The sequence below is a fragment of the Plectropomus leopardus genome, chromosome 7 (genome assembly GCF_008729295.1).
Source record: "Plectropomus leopardus isolate mb chromosome 7, YSFRI_Pleo_2.0, whole genome shotgun sequence".
NCBI classification, from domain to species: Eukaryota; Metazoa; Chordata; class Actinopteri; order Perciformes; family Serranidae; genus Plectropomus; species Plectropomus leopardus.
The window spans coordinates 24,769,372-24,791,614 of record NC_056469.1 but is presented as its reverse complement, the minus strand read 5'-3'; the positions used below and the strand labels follow the sequence as shown (position 1 = coordinate 24,791,614).

At 39.1% G+C, this 22,243-nt stretch overlaps 2 protein-coding genes across 3 annotated transcripts; one reads left to right on the top strand and one right to left on the bottom strand.

Moving 5' to 3' along the window:
* The first annotated feature begins 689 nt into the window (after positions 1-689).
* phc1 (polyhomeotic homolog 1) lies at positions 690-11,120 on the top strand. Its single transcript, XM_042489319.1, has 14 exons — positions 690-807; positions 2,110-2,231; positions 2,382-2,492; positions 2,585-2,650; positions 2,752-2,895; positions 4,278-4,508; positions 4,687-5,433; positions 6,282-6,417; positions 6,550-6,728; positions 6,837-6,900; positions 7,012-7,099; positions 7,657-7,828; positions 8,776-9,016; positions 10,200-11,120. The coding sequence occupies exons 2-14, from the start codon at positions 2,115-2,117 to the stop codon at positions 10,349-10,351; spliced, it is 2,448 nt and encodes an 815-aa protein (XP_042345253.1). The 5' UTR covers positions 690-807; positions 2,110-2,114; the 3' UTR covers positions 10,352-11,120.
* Positions 11,121-11,159: 39 nt separating this feature from the next.
* On the bottom strand, positions 11,160-20,201 carry styk1b (serine/threonine/tyrosine kinase 1b). 2 transcript variants are annotated; one of them, XM_042489369.1, is made up of 10 exons: positions 19,804-20,201; positions 17,959-18,014; positions 17,591-17,761; positions 16,449-16,781; positions 16,176-16,357; positions 15,633-15,707; positions 14,952-15,160; positions 14,691-14,731; positions 12,919-13,015; positions 11,160-11,976 (listed from the first exon to the last, which is right to left on the bottom strand). In XM_042489369.1, the coding sequence occupies exons 2-10, from the start codon at positions 18,011-18,013 to the stop codon at positions 11,784-11,786; spliced, it is 1,356 nt and encodes a 451-aa protein (XP_042345303.1). In that variant the 5' UTR covers position 18,014; positions 19,804-20,201; the 3' UTR covers positions 11,160-11,783. The 2 variants fall into 2 exon arrangements, with proteins under 2 accessions (XP_042345303.1, XP_042345302.1); XM_042489368.1 differs by having other exon boundaries at positions 19,809-20,201.
* Positions 20,202-22,243: the final 2,042 nt, after the last annotated feature.

The window sequence follows — 22,243 nt, the reverse complement described above, 5'->3', positions numbered from 1 at the left end:
TATATATATGTGTGTGTGTGTGTGTGTGTGTGTGTGTGTATATATATATACACACATATATTTACAGCTTAATACCACAAGTGCAATTTCACTTTCACCCATGCAACTGTGAACATTCTTTATTTAACTGTTGAGTTTCTCTGTGTTGTAAATACTGTATATATTGTTTGTTTATGTCGTCCTCTGTGCTTATTTCCTTCATCTTCATCCTGCACGTTTTTGTACTTATTTATTTATTAATATAGTTTATTTTGCACAGTATTATCTTGCTATTTTGCTATCCCTTTGCTGCTGCAATGTTGGAAATTTCCCCACTGTGGGACTAATAAAGGATTATCTTATCTTATCTCTTATCTTATATATATATATATATAATATATATAGATATATATATATATATATATATATAGAGAGAGAGAGAGAGAGAGAAATTTATATAAATAATGTTGACATTTATTTATTTATTTTTATTTATTTATTTATTTATTTATTGATTGATTGGTTGATTCATTCATTCATTCATTCATTCATTCATTCATTCATTCATTCATTCATTCATTCATTCATTCATTCATTCCTCGTGTGTGTTTGGGTTGTACACGCGCCCGTACAGCAGGTGGCAGTATGCGTTGTTAACTGTTGGTTCGCTGTCTCCCAACACAAAGAAGACAGAGAAGAAGAACGGGACGGGGGCGGGGTTTCGTTGGAGGCAAAAAGAGGTTTATCGTTGTTTGCTGTAAAAACCAAGATCGCAACACAAAACTTGAGTGCATTTAAGTGTGAAAAGGACAATAATACTGCGGCAAGGTAAACACATAAGCACGTCGAAAAACGTTAACTTATTGCAGGAGTGATAGCAAGTCAGTCGCTAGCTTTCTGCCTGCAGTAAGCAGTTAGCATTGCTAGTCAGTTAGCTTATGTTACACTAACGCTGCAGCTTTTCTACTACCAAGTGTTAGCATCCAGCTGACGACTTTTCTACTTTAACGTAATAAATGTCTACTCGGCATTTCATTCTAGCGTGGTTTCAAATGTTAATGACATTTGAAACGTTATGTCAGACTTGTTTTTACAGATGGAAAAGCTAACTGGCAAAGTCCATTGTAGTTAGCCACAGCTGGCTAGTTTCTTTCTTACTTGTTGTTTTGAGCTTTCCTCCATGTTGTTCTTTCTCTCGCATTCATCTGTCATGTTGACAACTGGGCTGCTAATGAAAATACCTCAATGCTCATGCTTACAGCTATTATTAGTGGCTTAGTAATTACATTTGCCAAGCTCACAAGTAGTTAAAATGATGGCGCAGGGGTGTAGCAAGCTGTGGTTTATGGGTCCTTTGATAGAAAAAAAAATCCTATAATTTAGGGGCTGTTCGTCATATATGAAAGAGGAGGGGATGATGCATATCGGGGGAGATATTTCAAATATTTTTAAGCACTGGGGAGGGAGTTATGGTTCATAGCCTGAAATAGTCATGTTTTTAATTTATTTTAAGTACCCCCAGAACTCCATAACCTGCGAATAGGTTTAAAAAGCAAGTTTTCTTAGAAGAAATATACATAATCACACCATTTATCATGGCCAGAGATTGTAAAATATGGGTATTATGGTGCAGGGACAATCACTTTTAGTTCCTATTGGAGTCTCAGTGAATATGTGTGTAGTCCTGAGAAGGGTCTTGATTAAAAATATAAATAAATAAATCACACTGCAGCCAGCCCATGCTCTGATAAATAAATAACAGTCCCTTTCTTGTGTTTAAAACTATCAGAGTACTGGAGATATTAAGTGTTCAGGAGTGTGCTCCAGAAGTTATCCTCCGTTTAATGCATGCAGTGTCTGAAACATACATCACTGAGTTGACATCGAGTTCAATTGTGATATATACAAGCTAGTATCTGATCATTTAAGTTTTCATATGTCCACTTTTTTATTGTGTAGTCCCAATAAAGAGCTCAAAGGTGCATGTTCAACAAGTCTTACATCTAACTTATTTACTATGAAAAGTCTTAATAATAGAAAATTATAGAAATATTTATTGATTATTTGAGTTAACAAAAAAGCATTTGGTCACAGCTACTTTTGATGAGTTGCTTTCTGTGTTTTGAACAGCAAACATGGATGGAGGTGAAGACCAAAACACAAACACCACTAATGGAAATCCTCAGACAAGTGGGAACTCCCGTGCACCACAGATAGCCCACATGTCTCTATATGAGAGGCAGGCTGTACAGGTGTGCACTGTATGGATGTGATGAATACACCAATGTTTTGTTTACACATAAAGAATTCTATGTTTTCTATCTTTTATTATAATAATATATAAGGTTTTTGGATTTGTCTTAAAACTACATGTATGTTTGTGTGTGCACTTCTTTGTCAAGGCTCTCCAAGCTCTGCAGAGACAGCCAAATGCAGCTCAGTACTTCCAGCAGCTCATGCTGCAGCAGCAGATCAATAGTGCCCAACTCCACAACTTGGCTGCTGTGCAACAGGTAAACAGCATTATGACAGGTAGATACAGCCATTACAAAAATATGATAAGCAAAAATTACACCTCATTCCCTTAATTTCTCTCTTTGACCAGGCCACGCTTGCAGCTAGTCGTCAGTCCAACACCCCAAGTAACAGCATGTCCCAGGCGACCACCACTGTAGGTTATTTAATATTGATTGTTGTTTGAATAGTGACTTACATAGCTAGCTTTTGAAACATAAGTTTGATAAAAATGTACAATTCTTCTGTTCCTCACAGGTCAACCTAAGCACCACATCTGCAGGGGGTACCACGACCAATCCCCGTCCCCACGGCCCAGCCACCTCTGCAACAACAACAGCTCTTAACCAGTCAGTGTTGCTGGGTGGAAACTCTGCGGGACAGGGACAGATGTATCTTAGAGTGAGTTAACAATAATTGTGTGCTGAATTCATTTTTTGATTTTGATTCATTAAATTAATTCATATTGCTCTCTTTGTGTTACTAGTTGTTATAATATGATAATTTCACCTTTATTCTGTTTGTGAAAGCGGATTGATTTGGTGATCAAAAAAATGTACTTTTGAGTTTTCATCTTCTCTGGCTTAAAACTAGAGTCATTGATTCCACATCACGAAGGCTCCATGTCCACCAAAGCCTTTTTTTTCTCGGCTAAAAACGGCAGGCGCTTCTCAGGAAACGCCCAGCTGGGAGCACTTGAGCTCTTTTGAGGTGCAGTGTTTTTTCCAGCTGAGAGACTTTGGTTGCATCTGGTTGTTGTGATATGGAATATATGTGGAAGTATTGATGTCAGCGGAAGGTAGAGTACCTGATCTGGACGAAGGGACATCCAAAACACTTCAGGAGAGAGAATGGACCCATCGGTCTATGTGGGTTCTTGAGAGGAAACATACAGTATTAAATATATGTTATGTTAACATATTTATCCTTAATTGTTGTTGTTGTTTAGCACTTGTACATGCAAGATATGACGGTCTTTATGATATTTGTCCCCTCTTCACGGTGATAAGATGGCTGGGTAAAAAGTGACACTGATATGTGCAGCGTTTCACCCAAATTAGATTTTTTATAAACTCTGTTCTCAAAAAACTACAAACACACAGCACAGAGTACACGCCCAGTGCCGCGCCTCGCTGCTGGGGTTGGTAGTGAAGCGTAAATCCAGGGAACTCCCATTGCAAAGAAAAAAAACATGACGCTGGCCACAGGAAAACACACTCTGGTTGACACGGCCCATAAGAGCAGGCACAGCAGTTTATTTGGAACAAAAGTAAAAACTCTGTTGTTAGCCTGAGTAGTCATGGCCACTATAAGTATACATGAGATTAAAACCGACATTAACTGAACTCCGTCAACAGAAAATCCAGGAGAACCAGTGAGTTCAAGATCACTGGGGAGTGCTTTTATAAATGAGCACTTTGAACATAAAAATTTTGGCAAATCTTTAAGCACTCCATGTAGTTAAGGAGTCATTCATTGAAATATTTGCTGTTTACAAGGTTGATTACATTTCATGGTGAAAAAAAAGAAACTTGTAGTAGGCTACTATTATTATTATGCACAATATATAATGTAAGTCAGCTGTCTGTATTTTGTTTGATATCATATGAAGACTATTTTTTTTTGTTATTTAATTTGATTTGCAAGACAGCAGATGCAATATAAAACAGTAACAAAAAGCAAAGAACAAACAATCATAGCAGCATGCAATGCCAGGGGTTAATAAAAACAACGTTGGACACAGATACAAATACAGATTGGTATTTGTTTTTCTCTTCAAACAGGTCAACCGCTCTCTCAGGGCTCCCCTTGCTTCTCAGCTCATTTTCATGCCTGGTGGTACAGCAACAGCTACTGTGGCAACAGTTGCCCAGACACAGCCGCAGCAGCAGCAACAACAACAGCAACAACAGCAACAACAACAACAACAGCAACAACAGCAACAACAACAGCAGCAGCAGCAGCAGCATGAAGTCGCTCCTAACACAGCCAGTGCCCAGTCTGACAATGATCAGGTTTGACTACCATTACCTGCCTGTAATGTGAAGTCTGAGCTGTTTACAGTGATACCGTCTGAATATGTAATAGTTTTCAGAGACATAATTGTCATGGGAGAAATATTTAGCTCCACCAAGCACACTTATGCCAATTTTGTCAAGTGCATTTCACCACAACCTACTGATATCTTCACAGGTTCAGAATCTGGCCCTACATTGCGTTTCCTCTCCCAGAGCAGTTGCTGTCAAGTCTGAGCTTCCTGAGAGGAAAGATGTCGCCAACTTTACTCTCGGACAGCAGCAGCAGCAGCAGCAGCAGCAGCAGCAGCAGCAGCAGACTTTTACCCAAACAGCTCAGCAGCAGCAAGTGCAACCACAACAGCAGCAGCAGCAAATGGCCAAAGCCAACTTTACCCAGCAGTCCACTACCAACGCTATGGCTGTAAAGACTGTTACTCCTGCTGCTTCTGTAGCTCCTTCTTCCACCTCCTCTGCAGCACTCCCTTTGTCCCAACTCCTTCTGTCCTCCTCTGCTGCTCCCGTAATCCTGGTGCCCACCTCAAATGTTCCCACCACCACCCAGGGCTACCCCATTGGCTCAGTGACCCCAAAAGCCAACATCAACACTCAGACTCTGGTGGTGCAGCCCCTCCAACAGGCCAGCACGACTGCAGAGAAAGGACCTGTGCCAATCCAGCCCAAGACAGCTCAGGGACACCGCTTACCTGTGCAGCTGCCTCCCCGACACCCACCTCCCATTCTTCCAGCGCCACCTAACAACAGCCAGCATAACACTCCACACATCCCTGTGCAGCTTGTGGGAGCCAGGCAGGGCTTGGCAGGAAACGCACAGGCTGTGGCCCTGGCACAGGCACGAAGTGGCACGGCCCAGGAAAGTAACACTGGTGGAAATGCTAACACAGTCTCCAACAACAGCGTTATGGTAAGATCAACCACTGAAAGGACACATTTAAGCCCCTTTCCTCCTGCACAAAAAAAAAAAACACTCACTAGCTTTTGTATTTGTATTTAATGGAAAAATTACTATCAGTATTCACTTCCAGGACAGATGACTCCGCAGTGGTCACACGTATCTATCAGCTACAGCTCCGGTTTCAATCAGCAGTGATGGAAATAAATCCGCTGAGTCGAGGCGAACAATGCCAATACAAAGTACCCGCCATTGGTCCAACTTTAGTTGGCAACAAGTTTCAGAGAAAGACTGAATAAGTAAAATATATAACAAATAAGTGACCTCTATTCACCTGATACAGTGTCTGCCTCATCATTTTAAGCTGTCCTATAATTAAGGCAAAAAAGTCTTAAGAGAAAGAAGGAAAAATTAAACACTAACATTTTCACTGGCCTCCATGCTGCTTTCTGCTGTTTGCTAACCTGTTTTCTGGCCTGGCTGTGACGTTGAACGTGACATACCTCTTAAAAAAATAGAAAGGCATCTATGCATTTCACAATGCATTCTTAGGCTATCCTTTGCCCATGGCTAAGAGTTGACCTTGAGCTAACGTGGCTTTTTTCACACACACGTTAGTTAACCCAGGGTTGAATCAAAGCCCGGGGTCTTAGGATTCACACTGCACTGCTACTAGCCCTGGGTTAAATGTCAGTTTGGCTATGTATCTCATGTTAATACTCTAAAATACTTTAGTTTACTTATCCACTGGCAACTTTCAGCCCTGGGTTAAGTCCGTTTTCAGGGAACAGCCACAACAACAGCTCTTAACCAGTCAGTGTACAATGTATTCTAAAAATTTTTCCTCCACATATCATCAGATAAAGCCCGCCATTGGCTCTCTGAAGAGAAAATCTGACTGTGATGCACCAAATGACATGGCGACAGAATCTTCAGACTCCGCACCCACGAAAGATTCTGCTCCTCCCTTATCACCTGCCCCGACGAAGGACTCGGGTATGTCAATTTGTCCTCTCCAAGTCAAACATAGATTACAAGTAGCAAAACTTTTCATACAAAGTGCACCTACAAGTGTATAAATCCGTCTGAAATCCTACTATTTTCCCTGTTTCATTCGTTCCTCACTAGCTCCTCCTGTAGCAGCCGCCTTCTCATCTCCTCCCACCCTGTCCCTGCCGCTGCCCTTGTCAAGAGTCGGGCATGGGGACAAAGACAGAGCGCCTGTTCCTCAGGCAGTGGTCAAACCTCAAGTTCTCACCCACCTCATAGAGGGCTTTGTTATTCAGGAGGGAGCTGAGCCCTTCCCTGTATGTGTGCCCTGTAATGATAACACATCAAATCTCAAAACGCACCGCCGCTGCATTTTCCCGTGTGGAAAAGTTTCCTCACTTTCATGCTTGTTTTTGATGTGACAGGTTGCTGGACTCCTGAAAGACAGAGATTTTGCCCTGGTGGGCCGCTCAGAGAACGGACCTCCGTGTAAGTGTGGGAATAACGCTCCCCTTTTTAAATTAACACCATGAATCTGTGTGCATGATCAGTATTTCCTTAACGTTTGACGGTGTTTTATCCCCTCTTCCTTCTCTTCAGTGTTAAAGTGTGAGTACTGTGGAAGTTTGGCTCCAGCCAGCCAGTTCAGAGGATCAAAGAGGTTCTGTTCAAATACTTGTGCTAAGAGGTACAACTGATTTCACTTTCACATTTCAGCATTGTTTTTATTTTTGGTTTGATGTGTTTTACATTAAGTATAGGCAAATATACATCAGAGAACTGGCTAAAGCAATATTTGTGCAAAGGAGAATAAAAAACCTAAGACAGGGTTCCTGCAGATCCTTAAAAAATCTTAAAAGGCATCTAATTTATTCATCTAAAAGTAAGGCCTTAACTTGTACTAAAATCTGTTTAATCAATGTTTTAAAAGTCTTAAATGCAAAGACATGGGGTGTTGGATGTTATGATTTTTTTTAAATAATTAAAATTCACCAAATGCTTCTCACATTAACAACACCAAAAAGAGTTTGGTTACAATAATTTTTTTTGGAAAAATTCTTTCTTACCCTCAGTAATAGATTTTTTTCTTTTCTTTTCAATGTTTGTTTTTGTAAAATTTGTCTTAAATTTTATTGCGTGCCATTAATGAAGTCTCAGAAGGTCTTAAATTCCACTTGCCTGAAGACGTAGGAGCCCGGCTAAGAGATGTCTCCCTGATTTTGTCCTCTTCTCATGTGTCCGCAGGTATAACGTGAGCTGCAGTCAACACTTCAAGACAAGCAGAGGGAGGAGTGCTGCAGGGCTGGCACCACCTCCAGCACCCACTGAGAGCGCTGCTAGGCGTAGGGGCCCCTCTCGCAGGAGCAGTTCTAATATCACCTGTAATAAAATCTCAACCAGGCACCTTCCCGTTAAGGTAAGACCAAAGGATGAGAGGGATGATATTCTTTTTTTGTCTATTTATCAAAAAACAAATAAAAATGAATTCTGCTAAACAGTATTGCCAGTGTGCACTAAATGTATAACATTCAGCAGCTGAAAACAGTCCCCAACTAAGACAGAATTTAATCCTGTTTTAATAATGTTTGGCAAAAAATGACAACACCTGGCTATTTTAAGAAACAATTTAAGCTTTTTAAAGATGAGACTTTGTTCCTATGATCTGTCTTTCTCTCTTGATTCCGTATTTTGGATCCATACTCAACAAAATAAACTTAATGTCTTTCTTTTGTACAGCACTTTGTAACCTATGTTTCGAGAAGTGTCGAGTAAAATTTTACCTACTAACTTAGTTACAACTTATCCCTAAAATGATTGAAAAACGAAGGCCAGGTGTAATATGAAATATGAACACGAATTGCCAAAAACTCTCGTTAAGAATGTGTTCAAGACAAGTAAAAGTCTTGAACAATATGTAATGTATGCAATGTAATGTCATACTTAGTGAGCAACTAAGTATGACATTACATTGCACAAGACACGTAGCAGATAAAGAGTCACATAAAATTCTCACTTGTTTAAAATAAATAAAAGTCTCAGTAAGAGCATGCTCAAGGTGAGTAACTGATTATTGGGAAAACCTGAAGTCAAAACATTAAATTGCATTTAATGTTTATTGTTCCGTTTGGTTTACATCGGGGTTATATTTAATGTGTCTAAGTAGTCTTTGAAAACGTACGTTATTGGTGCTTCATTGATCCTCGGAGAGAACAAATTGGCTTGAAAGGTCCTCGAGTGAAGTCAGACTAACACAGTCATTTGATTTTGTTGTTTTCTTGTGGAATAGTTGATGGAAAGAAACATTTTAGCCTCATTCTTGAGTTTTTGACTTTTGTGCCTGAATCTCCACTCTTTTGGGCGTAGTGTCACTCTGAGTCCAGTCGCTCGGAGGACATATCCAGCGACGGCGAAGAAGAGGAGGACGATTCTCCTTCGCTGTCCCCAAGCTCCTCACACTCCTGCTCAAGAGCTGACGAGCGCAGCGCTCCTCCGTCTGACAGCTCGGCTCCTGGGAGCCTCCCACTAGATGGGGCTAACTTTCTCTCAGCAACTCCTGCTCAGTGGAGCGTGGAAGAAGTCTGCAGGTTTATCTCCTCACTTCAAGGTTGGTGTTCAGAGGTTAAATAACAGTTTTGTTATTCCTAGCCAATGGGCCTGATAAGAGAAAATATAAGAGAAGTCAACTCTAGACGCACCAAACGTTCTTAAACATCCAGATCTGTTCTTACCCAGGTGTCCTCAAAGCCGAATCTCAGTTGATCATAAGTCACCTGTTAGGTAACATTCTCTAAACACAGTTTTGTTCTGAGTGCAAAGAATCTGGCTCATGAAGACTGGAGAGATGACACCAAAAAAGGCTGTTAGAAGAAGAACTTCTGCAGTAGTGAAGCTGAAATACTGTTAAATAAACTTAAACAAAGTAAATGAGATTTCACGGAAATGTATTTAAGTACTAACAGTAAAAGTATGCTTGCAAAAAGGTTTAAATAAATTTAATAAATCAAAATAATTAAGATAATTTCAAGGAAAAATACATACAGTATATATGACAAGCTGGAGCCATGAAGTTTTTTTCATAAACATGATTATAAAAATAGCTAAAAAATTAATTTTCTAATTAATCAACTTATTGTTTTAGCTGCGCTTATATACTTTCATATGATTTGTGAGCAGAAATCTTAATTTGTTAAGTAGTTATCTAATAATAGTAGTAAAAAGTACAATATTTCTCTCTGAAGTTTAATGGAGTAGAAGTGAAAAGTGGCATGAGATTAAAATACTCAAATAATGTAAAAATTGCTCAGATTTGTGCTTTAGTACAGTACATAAGTAAATGTACTCTGTTACATTCAGCACTGGTCAGCAGAGGGACGCACAGGACAGTACTGCAAGTATGGCAGAATTTCTTTAGCCCTGAAATTGAATAATACAATCATTATAATTACACTAAAACATTATCTAAATTTGATAATATGAGATTTATGCATTTTTAAATGTAACTCAAATATTATTTTTCCTTGCCATGCACAAAAGTTTGTGGACTGTGAAAACAATATGTGTTTCTTTTATCTTGATGAGAGAGTTCGACCAGTCGTGAAATATTCTTTTACCTAAGAGTAGAGCAACGTTACGAAAACACTGGTGAATCACAAAAATCAGTGGGTCTTAAATCATGAATACGAACAAAAATAAGAGAACATTTGTTCGTATGTGATTTCCTGCACGAGGCCCGTTATTTCCTGTTCTATTTTAGCACTAATTCTGTCTTCTCGTGGGGTTGTGTCCAGGCTGTGAAGAATTGGCGGCCCAGTTTCTGTCACAGGAAATAGACGGGCAGGCTCTGCTGCTCCTGCGAGAGGACCATCTCATCTCCACCATGAATATCAAGCTGGGTCCCGCTCTCAAGATCTGTGCCTCCATCAACACCCTGCGTGAGTGATGCAGAGAGTTTCTCAGAGGGTCACCGGGATCGTTTTCTCATTGATGACGTCTCACTGGAAGTTCTCAGATCCATGGGGACAGTGAGAGCAGTTTTTACAAAACAGAGGTGTACCATCAGTCACGTGGAGACGTGGGGATGGGCGGTTTACTTTCTGGACGTTGAATGTGCAAAAACATGTATGTATACAGTTAATGTGTGAGTGGCGAGCATGGACAGTCTCAAATATCCATGTCAGTAGTGTTTTAGAAGCCTTTTGTATGTTAACTCTTATGAAACTGTGCAGATTTGACAGCCTGCAGCAGTCGGTGCTAGATCGTCTCATTAGGACAGTTAACACACACAAAAAGAAACGTTGCCTTCTTGCTGTATTCAAACGGTGCTTTAACTTTAGTGACATGATTTGGAGTGATGTCAACATCGGTCCACTTCATTTATATATTTCAGTCTTTTTTAGTAGTTTGGTTATTTACCGTAGATGTTTTATCCAGGCTCCAATCACATCGAGACTCAAAGACACACTCAAAAAGCCTGGCGTTTTAATTAGTTCATTTTACCAGTTATTAAAAGTTTAGTTTTGTATCTTTTTTTCCCATTTTGTACTACAATCAAAATTATTTTTTCATGGATACAATATAGTTTTAGTAGCTTTAATCAACCTAACTACCTGAAAATAGGTATTCCTCATGGTTTGCTCTCTCAAGGGCTGAGTGGAAGTGCTCTGTGTACATGTATGCAGTACCACCAATAAACAATACCTGTTACTGGACTTGTGTATGTGTGCGTGCATAAAATAAAAACATCATTGTAGGACTTGAAATATTTTTATTCACATTTAAATTTGTGTAAACAGTTGATGCCCATCGATGTTCTCGTGAACTCAGCTTATAGAGAGGACAGTGAGTGTCATAACATAAATACAATAATGCGCCCTTCATTTCCACAACTACCAAATATAGAATTTAAAAAATACAAAATGCGGTAATAGCATATATTACATCTGTAGATTTACATTTGGTTATAAACAGGATCTGCAAACCGTCATGGACTGACAGTATCGACTACAAGTTCAGGATGCAGTGGCTGTACAAAGGTCAAGTTTACATATCATAAAATGAGTTACAACAAAATTACCGCTTGTATTTCCCGACCTGAACCAGAAAGAGCCTTGACAAACAAAGACAAACACGAACTAGGTCGTACTTAGAAGACAGTAAATGGTTCCCAAAAGTAAATAACTTCTTTAGAATACAGTATTTGTTTTCAGTATTTGTGTGAACCTGAAGAATACATAAAGTAAAAAACAGTGCACAGAGCACTCATAAAGTAAAAACACTTTTATTGCACCTGAGAGAAATTGTTGTGTAGAAGTGCATGTTTGGGGTACCACTGAGGAGAATAGTGCAAATTGTTTTGCTGGCACAGACGGCAATCAGAAAACAGTGTAGCTGTTGGTTTCCCCGTATCCTGCCTCCTGCAGGTACTGCTCGATGTTAACTGTCCCAGACGCCTTGAGGACTTTGTCAGAGGCACTTTTCTCTCCTGAGACGAGCTTCCGGCTCATCTCAGCCAGAGTGGGGCGATCCTGGTCCTTCCACTGGCAACAACTCTTAATGACAGAGTATCTGAGAGAGAGATTCACAGAACATTTGTCAAAGAGGGAAACTGTGCTCCGCTTCAGCTTTGGTTGAGTGTTTTGAGCGAGGAGGGTGGAAGCAGGTGAAGTCACGGCCTCAAATTACACACACACAATAGGCGGGTTTTCATTAGCCAAAGTTGAAATTGCGAATATAAAATACGCTAATGGAAACACATCAATTTAAAAAAAAAAAAAAACTCCCAATTATGGTAAAAAAAGTTTTAACGCTCACATGAGGTGGTATTTCAGGCGACTTGAAAAGCCATATATCACAAAAGTGCAATGGAAACACTTTGTTTGCTTTTATAAGTCACATGATGCTATGGCCATGTGCTTGAAGGAACTGGCTCCCTCAGGCATGATGCAGCAGGTGCTACAAGAGGCGTTATTGCATCGCAGATCTTTTCAAAAATTGAGCAGATCATCTGGAAGTTTTGAACTGACAGTTCCTCTGTCAAATCGTGGACTATCACCTCCCAAAGATCCCTCATATATGACCGCTTCCACATATAAGGGGCTTCTCTTTCCAGCTACGCTTTCATAACACGCCTACACCGCCTTTGATTTAAAATAATGACAGCTAGTGCGGTGGCTGCAATAGAAATAAACCTGCTAATTTTGAGTTTTGAACATCCATCTCCCATGGTTCTTGGAGTATTATCGCGAGAGGGGAAGTGCAGACATTTTGAAAATGTTGCTTCATTTTTATGTAGATCTGGAAACCCACCTAATGTCACACAATTGGGGTATAGCACATGTGCAGTGAAATCTGGTCTGCAGTTGTCGGGTGGAGACGACATTTCACAGCGCATGTGCTGTACCCCAATTGTGTGACATTAGGTGGGTTGCCAGCTGTGTGATGCCATTTGAGTCTGTGACTTCTCCTGCTTCCACCCTCCTTGGTTATCAGGATGCAGTGGATACTTACAGCGTGTTGGAACAGTTGGAAGGTTTTTTCAGACTTTTCCCTCGTTGATGAAACTGCAGAAGCTCATTAACTGAGATTTCTGCAAATGGAGCTTCACCTGGACAGAAAACAGTAAACGTAAGTAGGTAGGAATGGGCGATATAGTGTCACTGACACTGTGATAACAATATATATTGTGTAACATGGTGTAATGGAAATGAGTCCAAACGTTTTTTGAATAGGGGCCAGATTAAATAATGTGAACGTACCTGGGGACCAGTTACTTCTCGCACTATTATTCATTATTATTATTCATTCACAAATGACAAAGACAACACTGTTTTATCATTAAGTGAAAAAGCAGGCAACTTTTCACCACTCTTGAAAGAGTTGGCCATGGATGTCAAACTTTTGCTGTTTTTTTTTGTGACCAAATATTCTTCTTTGCAGTGGCCATGTCTGCTACCTTGCAGGAAATATCTGGTGTTTGGTAACCATTGGTTTGCTTATATAAATGAAAATAAAATTAAATGCAAAGTGAACTTGCTTGATTTACCACTACTGTGTTAATCATATAGTATATTTTAAAAGACAACCTGAATGCCATTTAAAATTGGTCTGAGGGCCTCAAGTGACCCCCGAGCTGGACTTTGGACATGACTGATCTAACAAGTCTTCTACTTGTGTTTCTGTTTTCTCTTTCCAGGGCAGGAGACTCAACAACTGCAATCAGCGTCATGGAAAACACCTGGGCCCAGTGTGCCTCATGCATGTAAGACAGAGCAGCAGTCAGTCTGTGCCTGGCAGGTCTCTTTACCACACCTTTGCTTTGTGTCCTTTGTCTGTTTTTGCAGTAACACTCCAACAGCACATTTTCACTCATCCACTCCCTAAACTGCCAATTCTGCAGATTTGTCTTATCTGTTTGTGTTTCACTTATTTGGTGACTTTTAGTTGATAAATCACTTTGTTAGTTTCTCTTGTCTCTCACACTTTTTGTCCAGCCTGAGAGGTTGCAAGAAAAGTAACTTTTCCGGAAAATCAATAGACTACTGCTGATGGATAAAATAGTTGGCTGGGTGTGCCTGGGCATCTGATACCTTACAGATTAAAGGGAAAGTTCACCACAAAGCAGTGATTATTATTTTTCCTCTTAACTGAAGTGCGTTTTATCAGTCTAGATTGTTTTAGTGTGAGTTGCAAAGGGTTTGAGATATCAGCCAGATGTCTGCCTTCTCTCCAATATAATGGAACTAGATGGCACTCGGCTTTTGGTGCTCTGAGCACTAAAAAATACTTTCCGAAAGACTCAACAGCAATGTCTCTTTACAGAGATCATGACCCAGTTACTCAAGATAATCCACAGACCTTATTGTGAGCAGTTTTATGCAGGAACTAATTTCTTTCTAACTAACTATACCTGCCAACTGTATCACTGTGCAGAGAGCCAATATCTTCAACACTGCAGCTCTCACCAAAACAATCTAGACTGATAAATAGCACTACAAGTAAGAGGAAAATTTTTGGTTTATAGTTTTGTTTTATTTTTTAATGTTGGGGTTAACTGTCCCTTTAATGCAAAAATTAGGCTATGTGATTGTAACTGCCTAATACGACCAGAGATACGATGACAAAGAGATAAGATTATTTAGTGTGAGTGGTACGGGAAGATTTCTGACAATTGGGGAATATAGATTGGCTCACCATATAAACTGCAACATATATGCATGATTCTCAGTTTATTTATTATTCATGGCCTACACTATGTTCCCAAAAGTGAAAAGTCAACTTACCCAATGTTGCCATTTCATATAGTAAAATGCCAAATGACCAGCTAGAGAGAAACACACAGAAGCAAATACAGGTTAGCATTGTTTATTCTGTAAATAATAATAACAAATAAAAATAAAAAAACGTGTTAATATTTAACATGAAACATCATGCCTCTCTGTAGATGAGATAGCAGCAGCATATAATAAATAATTCTGCTTTTCTGCAGTAGCATCTGTAGGAGAGGCTAGACAATAACAGGGATGAAAACAGAAAAAACTCACATGTCGCTGCTCTGACTGGCAGGTCTCTTGGCTAACAGCTCAGGTGCCTGCCATTTCTTCATGCTGGGATCATCTTTCTGAGTGGCTCCCTGGTTCTTCCTTGTGTAGACCCCGTGCAGGCCCCAAAGCTTTGCAGTGCACTCCCTGCTGACCAGCACGCTGCGGGCACGAATATTTCCATGGAGGAGATCTTTGCTGTGCAGGAACTCCTGATTGGGCAAAAAGTGAAGGGGCATCTCCAGATTAAACACACAAGCCCGCGCAGTTAATTTCAGATCCGTCAGACATAAGGTAAATATGTAAAGGTCTTCCTAAAATCTCATACAAACTGTATTTTAGAGCTGTTTTAAACAGTATTTTGTTATGGTTGGGACGGAATTGGGACAAAATTGGGCTTAAAATTCATTCTGAGTAGTATTAAAAAATCTTAATAAATTCTAAATCCCAATTTTCTTAAGCTGCAGGAACCCTGAAGTAAAATTAATCATACGATGATACAAAAAAACTGCATTTTAGTCATCTTTTGGTTTGTCAGAATCTTCATAGTATGATGAAGGCGTGTTGGAGTGTGTTGTTAAATCAACAATACAATGCTGCCGTGGTGTCAGGACAGATTTAATGTATGTTTGAGATTTGAAAGTCAAATAGGTGGTGAGAACATATGTTTGTTAGCATACTGACCAATGCCGAAGCCACCTGTTTGGCCATGGTAAATATTCGTCTCTCAGTCATCTCACATGGAGGATCCACATGTTCCTGGAAAAAAAATACGAGAGAAGTCAATTAAACATTTAAAGATGATACGATCATACTTTCGCTCCCTATCGATCCTTTCTTTTGTTTTTCCCTTTTGAAACATGAATAGACATCTGTCTTATTGTGCTGCATTCATTCACAGTCTTTTTAACACTTGAAACCTGAGCAAATTGGTTTTATTTCTTTTGAAAACATGAAAAGGGCAATGAGCAATTTGGCATAAAATGAACCACAAATTGCAACAAATTAATGAAAAAGTGACAAAAACAAGCTGAAAATTAATTGTTTTAAATTCCTGGGGAAAATGTCTGGAAATGTCATGTCATTTTATGTTGCTCATTGCTTTCTAGGCATGTTTTTGAATAAAAATTCAAACCAGTGTACTTAGGTTTCAATGAGTTAAATACATAATTTGGCTTAAAGTGAGGTGACACACATGGCAGCAGTATCCCCTCAGTAAAAACATACCTGTCTGCATCGCCACAGGAAGCTGAGCAGGTCTCTGTTCTCCAGCTCTTCTACGACTGTAACCAGAGGAGCTCGAAGTGAGACAACACCGAGAAGCTCTGGCAAGAAGGGATGTGGTCCCAGCTGCGCCAGGAAGGATGCAAAGCCCAGGAAGTTGTGTCTCTCTGTGGCATCAGCCGAGTCTGTGAAGGGCAACGATGAGAGTGAAACACTGTAAATTCAGAAAATCAGCTGAGAAAAACCTGCCATAAAATTCAGGTTTAACCATCTCACCATTAAGGACTCGCAGTACCACATTCCTGTTTTCCATGCGGGCCCTGTAGAGAGACACACAGGACTCTGAGCGCAGGGAGAAGGCAGCAGGCAGAGGGGAGACCAGGTTGAAGGTCTCAGGTAGTCTCTTCCGGGGCAGCTCTCTGGGCTGGACGATGGGAGTGAAACTGGGCTTGTAGGGCTGCGGTGGGGGGCTCGGGGGGAGAGAGGGTGTGTCCACAGCCATGGAGAGGTTTTTGGAGTAGTAAGTGTTCGGGGGGTGGAAGGTGGAGTAGGAACTGGGCATGTCCAGAGCGATGCTTTCATGCTCCAGGACATTGATACCCGCTGGAGCTATGGAGAGAGAGAAACAGAGAATAATTATCATTAGAGATAAGTTGAAGAATTTACATGAGAGTGGGTAAAAAGGACAATTTGAATTTCTGTAGGCAGGTTCTGCAGTGCTGCTTTACACTTTATAATGTACAAAAAGTAAAGTTTAATGATCTATTCTTTCTTGAATCTATCACTGATCTGTAACACAAAGTAGGGCTGGTTTTACTGTCAACTGTGCATATTTAGTCCTTGACATTATGAATACACTGAGCAAAATGCATCTCACTTATATCTGATGATCACAAACATTTTAAGACATTTTCAAAACTGTGACTCAGCAATTTACAGGCAGACAAATGAGTAGGCAAGATGAGACAAAAGACTGTTAGTTTTATTTATTCTATTTTTCAGCTGTATTTTTCATTTTCTTGTCAATCTTTAATCATTGAATGAAAGTGATTAAGTAATCCTGACAGATTTTTAATATTTTTTTATGGGCGCCTGTGTCATTTTTCTTGTATTTTTTCTTCCTGACTGCATTATACTTTGTTAAAACTGACAAAATTATATGTCAGACTTACAGCTAAGTTTAAACTGAAATGATTGATACTAGGATTATGATTTACGGACAGATTCATGTGTGCTAAACAAAGACAAACATACATGCATTAAAAGTTGGCTAAAATTACATATAATGAGCCTTCTAGAAAAAAGCAAATTACAAAAATATGCACATGGAATCAGCCTGCTGACAGTTTGCTGACAGATCCAATCTTATTACTGTGATTTAATGTATTTAAACAAATATGAACAAACTTTTGTCTTACCATCGATGCCATGCAGCACCCTCCTGGTGGCCGGCTTTGAGGCCTGTGGACGGATGCGATCGACTTTCTCTGGACAAAAGCGCAGCAGCAAAATAAAGACCAGAGTGACCAGGAAGCTGGCCAGCAGCAAGATGGGCACAATGATCACCTCCTGCTCGTACACACGGATTTCTGCAAGCAGGAACACACACACACACACACACACACACACACACACACACACACACACACACACAACAAGGAAACATCAACCTTTACTATCACTCAAACATGTTTATCTGTACAGTCTGTGCTGGTATGTTTGGTATATTTAACAAAACCTCTAATGGCCTGAACAGGTTGGTTCTGTCTCTGCTGATAAAACTTACCACAGATAGTATCGCCATGTTCGCAGCGGAAGTCTGCCTCTGATATTGAAGACATCCTGTCAAATGTACAAAGAAATGCAAATAAAGAAAAGTATTTTATTTACCTTTTTCTATTCTTCAAACACAGTTCACACAGTCAGACTTTAGTATTTCCAGATGCTGACAAACAGCTTTAAGCAACACATCAAGTGACAATGGCGCGTTTGGGGCTGAATCTGTGACGAGTAACTCGACTCTTGCAGGTATCCAGTATGTGAAGGTGTCTGCAAACGTGTAACTGAGACCAGGAACTTCAGACGTTGTATCACTGTCTCTGAGGTATGCCAAACTGTTGCTTCCTGCCACGGACAACTGGCAATCAGAACAGAGACTCTGATACCTTACCAAACTACTTTTGTTTAATTCATCCTCTTATGTGACAAATATTTGATCCTTTTGGTCTTACACCACAGACATTAATCATTGGTCAATCTTAAGATTAAGCTTCCAAAAAGTTGTGAACAGAAATAAAATGTATAATCTCTAACTGAGGAATCCTAAAGCTGTTATCTGAATTCAAAGCTGCTTTAACAGGTATCAGACACTAACATTTTAAGCTTTTTAAGACCTTTCTTTGTCATTTTCAACCAAATTCAAGTCTGATTTCAGTCAGTTTATCTTATTCAAGCATTGCAGGTAAGCATACTGGAAAGTAGTATATATGTATGTGGTTCGGTGCAGAGGTAGGTTTTTGGAATATGGTTATTAGAGAGAATTAGGTCAATCTACATTTTTCCAACAGATATGTGCAAGTAAAAAGTAAAAGAAAGCAAAAACACGCTCCAGTGAAGGTCTAGTTCTTCAGGTTCCCTGTGCCAGAAATAATATTGGCAAGACTGCTTCCTGTATTTGTGCAGCAGAATCATGGAATCTGTTACAATGTGACTTTGTTTTTTTTTGGTCATTTTAGATCCTTACTCATAAATCATTCACCATCAACATGTAATTCTTTCGCCAATAACTCTTACTTATAAACCGTATTTATTTATTTTTCAGTATGTATTGGTGCTTGTTCTATTGCTTTAAACTGATTGTGTGTGTCCTGTCAATGAAATGCTATGTACACTCTGATGCACTGAAAGAGGGTCTCCCCCAGTTACTCCAGAGTTTAAATAAATAATAAATAACAAATTAGACAAATCTTATATAAAAAAAGGATTGTATCATTAGAAATGTGGAATTTCATGCAAAAGAGCTTGACTCAGTGAGTGAATGTGTTTGGGGAATATGAATAACCCAGTTTTCCTGTGCTCATGTAAACTCCTCATATCAAATACTCATATCCCAAATATATGATCATAACCTGGATAAGCCTTTTAAACAGATTATTCATTTACATACAGCTGCACTGATTTTGACAAAAATAAATTAAAAAGTGGATAAATGAAACTAGATATTAAAATAAAGGCCAAATTCAAGACTATTTATTGACTTATAAGATTTATCATTTATAAAACTGGTTGTTTAAAATACACTGTATAGGCACATAAATGACTCTGTGGCCTGACAGGGAAAATCTTCAAGCACATGATCTTCCTTTAACGACAGATCCAAGATCCCTAAACCTGTTTATCTGCATTTTTTTTAAAATGCTACTGTTGTTCTACACACCCAGAGGGCAAACGAAGCACCTGCTTGCACACTCAAAACTAATAAAATATGTCAAAACCACCACAGAAAGAGTAACCCGAGTGAGAGTAAAAGCTTTTATGACATTGACAAAACCCATTAACATGAGCTCACTTTATTTCAGAGCTGCCTTAATATATATGACATGACTTTAAAGACAATAGAAAAGACTTGTACCTTACCTCAGCTCCTCAGTTGTGTCTTATATCCAAATAAGAATTGTTCAATCCTGTTATTTCGGGCTCATGTTTCCCTTCTTCACACAGTCAGGCTCTTTTCATACATCCTCCCAGCTGAATGTGTTGTGCTGCTCAGATCTTTATTGTCTTGTTTTTCTCAGGCGACTTGTCCGGCTCAGGGGAGCACCGTGCTGCTCTCTGTTTGTCTATGTTCCACGTTGTGTGTGTGTTTCTTAACTCCACCCTCCTCACCTACACCTTATCCCTCTGCTCTCTTGTTTACCTCTTCCTTCTTCCTCCTGTCTGCCCCACTCCTTTCTTTATAAAGTGATGCATCACACTGATGTCAGGTTTATGGAGCTCCAAAGTCTTACGCTGCCTTTTCTTAGTTTTCTTGACCTTATTCTGTAATAAGCTGTTTCAGTGAGTTTGACATATGTCGACCCTGCCTTCCTCCTCTTTGTTTGGGAAACTGGTCTTGCCACTCTTTGTCATTTTTAGGCCTTTTGTTAAGTGTGTTTGGCTTTCATTGAACTGGAACTTGTATGGCAGGCTTGGCTCGCTCTGGAGTATTTAGTCAATAATAAAAAACTGTACTTCTTTCAGGTACAGGCATTCAATGGTGATTAATAATATTTTGAAAAATAAATAAATACTGTGCTGTCTATAAAGATAATGCAGTTTTATAGGGGTGGAAAAGCTTAAGTACTTTACTATAGCAGAAGAACCAACACAAAAATGTACCAGTACTCATTTAAAGGTAAAAGTCCTGCATTTAAAAATTCTGCTGAAGTAAAAGCACATGAGTAATATCAGCAAAATAAACTATAAAAGGTTCAAATGGGCCAACGCATTCTGCAGAAAAATGGCCCATGAAAGTTATAATTAATCAAATAGTACATTTTAAGGTTGTTAATATTGATGCAGCTATACAAAAGTTACACTTCGCTATTGTAGCTGGTCAAAGTGAAGTTAGTTTAATTATTTTAATAAGATAAATCTGAGAGGTCATTAAATTATTAATGGGAGAGGAGGGAGGAAATAAAGTTACACTACACAAATTAGAAGCATTTTCCTTTATTGGATATCCATTTTGTTGATTACATAAATGCAATGTATTTTATGGTATTACCACGTTTTTTTTCTGCAAAACCTTAATCTGAAAATAAACTAGTGACTGGAGCTGTCAAATAGGGTTGGAAAGATGGCAATGACGCTGTGACACATGCTGTGCTAGAGATAGATAGTATATTGTATTAAATCAGCTTTGTGGAAAAGGATATAGGTAAGAAAGGCTAGGAAAACCACCGCAGACCCCTCACATGTCCTGTATTTTGAATACAAACTGCTACCGTCAGGAAACGCTATAGGGTTTTAAATGCAATAAATACCTGAATTAATATACTTGTCAGTGGATCCTCTAAACATAGTATAAAGTAACATTTCATATCAAAAGTTTATCCATCCATTCATTATTTGTAGCCACATCCTGTTTGGTGCTGCTGGAGGTGGAGTGAATCTCTGCACTCACTGGGAAAGACGAGGGTTACACCCTGAACATCTCGTCAGTCTACCACAAAGCAAACACCAACAGACAACCTCATACACACAAACATGTATTTGGACTGTGGGAGGAAACAGGAAGGCCTCCACCCTCAATGGGTTTAAAACTCAGGACCTGAATTATAAGAGAGCTCACAAACATGCTCACAATGGCAACTTTAAGATGCTGATAACAACAGGTATTACACTGCTGGAAAGATGCCTTTTTAATAAAACTAAGATGTATCTGTAGTAGAAAGACACAAATACTTTTGAAATTGATGCTGCCTGAGAAAACCAAGAAATGCTGGGATGTAAAAAAGATGTAAAAGTGCTTATAGGTGGGCCAACCATCCCACCACCTTTACAGCCACACACGGGCAAAAATATAAAATGATGTGTTACATACTGCTACAAATACACAGTCGCATACTTTGCGTACTTTAGTGATTTGATATAAAAGATAAACAGCTTTATCATGTGTAAGTTTTTCATGTTCTTTTTAATAGAGTGTTGCAGGGATGACGTTCATCGTCCACGGTTCCCTCCTCAAAAAGACTGTAGTTTTTTCATTGGATTTTGGATTATTGCAAAAAATAAAATAAAAATAAAGGAATATAAAAAAAATGAACAACAACAGTAATAATAATAATAATAATAATAATAATAATAATAATAATAATAATAATAATAATAATAAATAATAACAATAATAATAATAATAATAATAATAATAATCTGTAGCAAACATATTTTTATGATACTTGCAGGTTCAGCAAAATAATCCTCACAAATGAACACTTCCAGAATTTTGGGAATGTAAAAGCAATCACCAGAGTTAAAAAGCTATCATTAGGCTTTAAACAAAGTGCACTACAGTACCATGACTTAATTCC

What these genes read in the sequence shown, in the direction of transcription:
- phc1 (XM_042489319.1), top strand. Translation starts at nt 2,115, where the DNA reads ATGGATGGAGGTGAAGACCAAAACACAAACACCACTAATGGAAATCCT. An exon ending in AGGGAGCTGAGCCCTTCCCT is followed by an intron (nt 6,729 to 6,836) that starts GTATGTGTGCCC and finishes TTGATGTGACAG; the next exon opens with GTTGCTGGACTCCTGAAAGA. An exon ending in CTCAGAGAACGGACCTCCGT is followed by an intron (nt 6,901 to 7,011) that starts GTAAGTGTGGGA and finishes CCTTCTCTTCAG; the next exon opens with TGTTAAAGTGTGAGTACTGT.
- styk1b (XM_042489369.1), bottom strand. Translation starts at nt 18,013, where the DNA reads ATGTCTTCAATATCAGAGGCAGACTTCCGCTGCGAACATGGCGATACT. An exon ending in ACATGGCGATACTATCTGTG is followed by an intron (nt 17,762 to 17,958) that starts GTAAGTTTTATC and finishes TCCTGCTTGCAG; the next exon opens with AAATCCGTGTGTACGAGCAG. An exon ending in TCCAACTGTTCCAACACGCT is followed by an intron (nt 11,977 to 12,918) that starts GTAAGTATCCAC and finishes TCTCTCTCTCAG; the next exon opens with ATACTCTGTCATTAAGAGTT.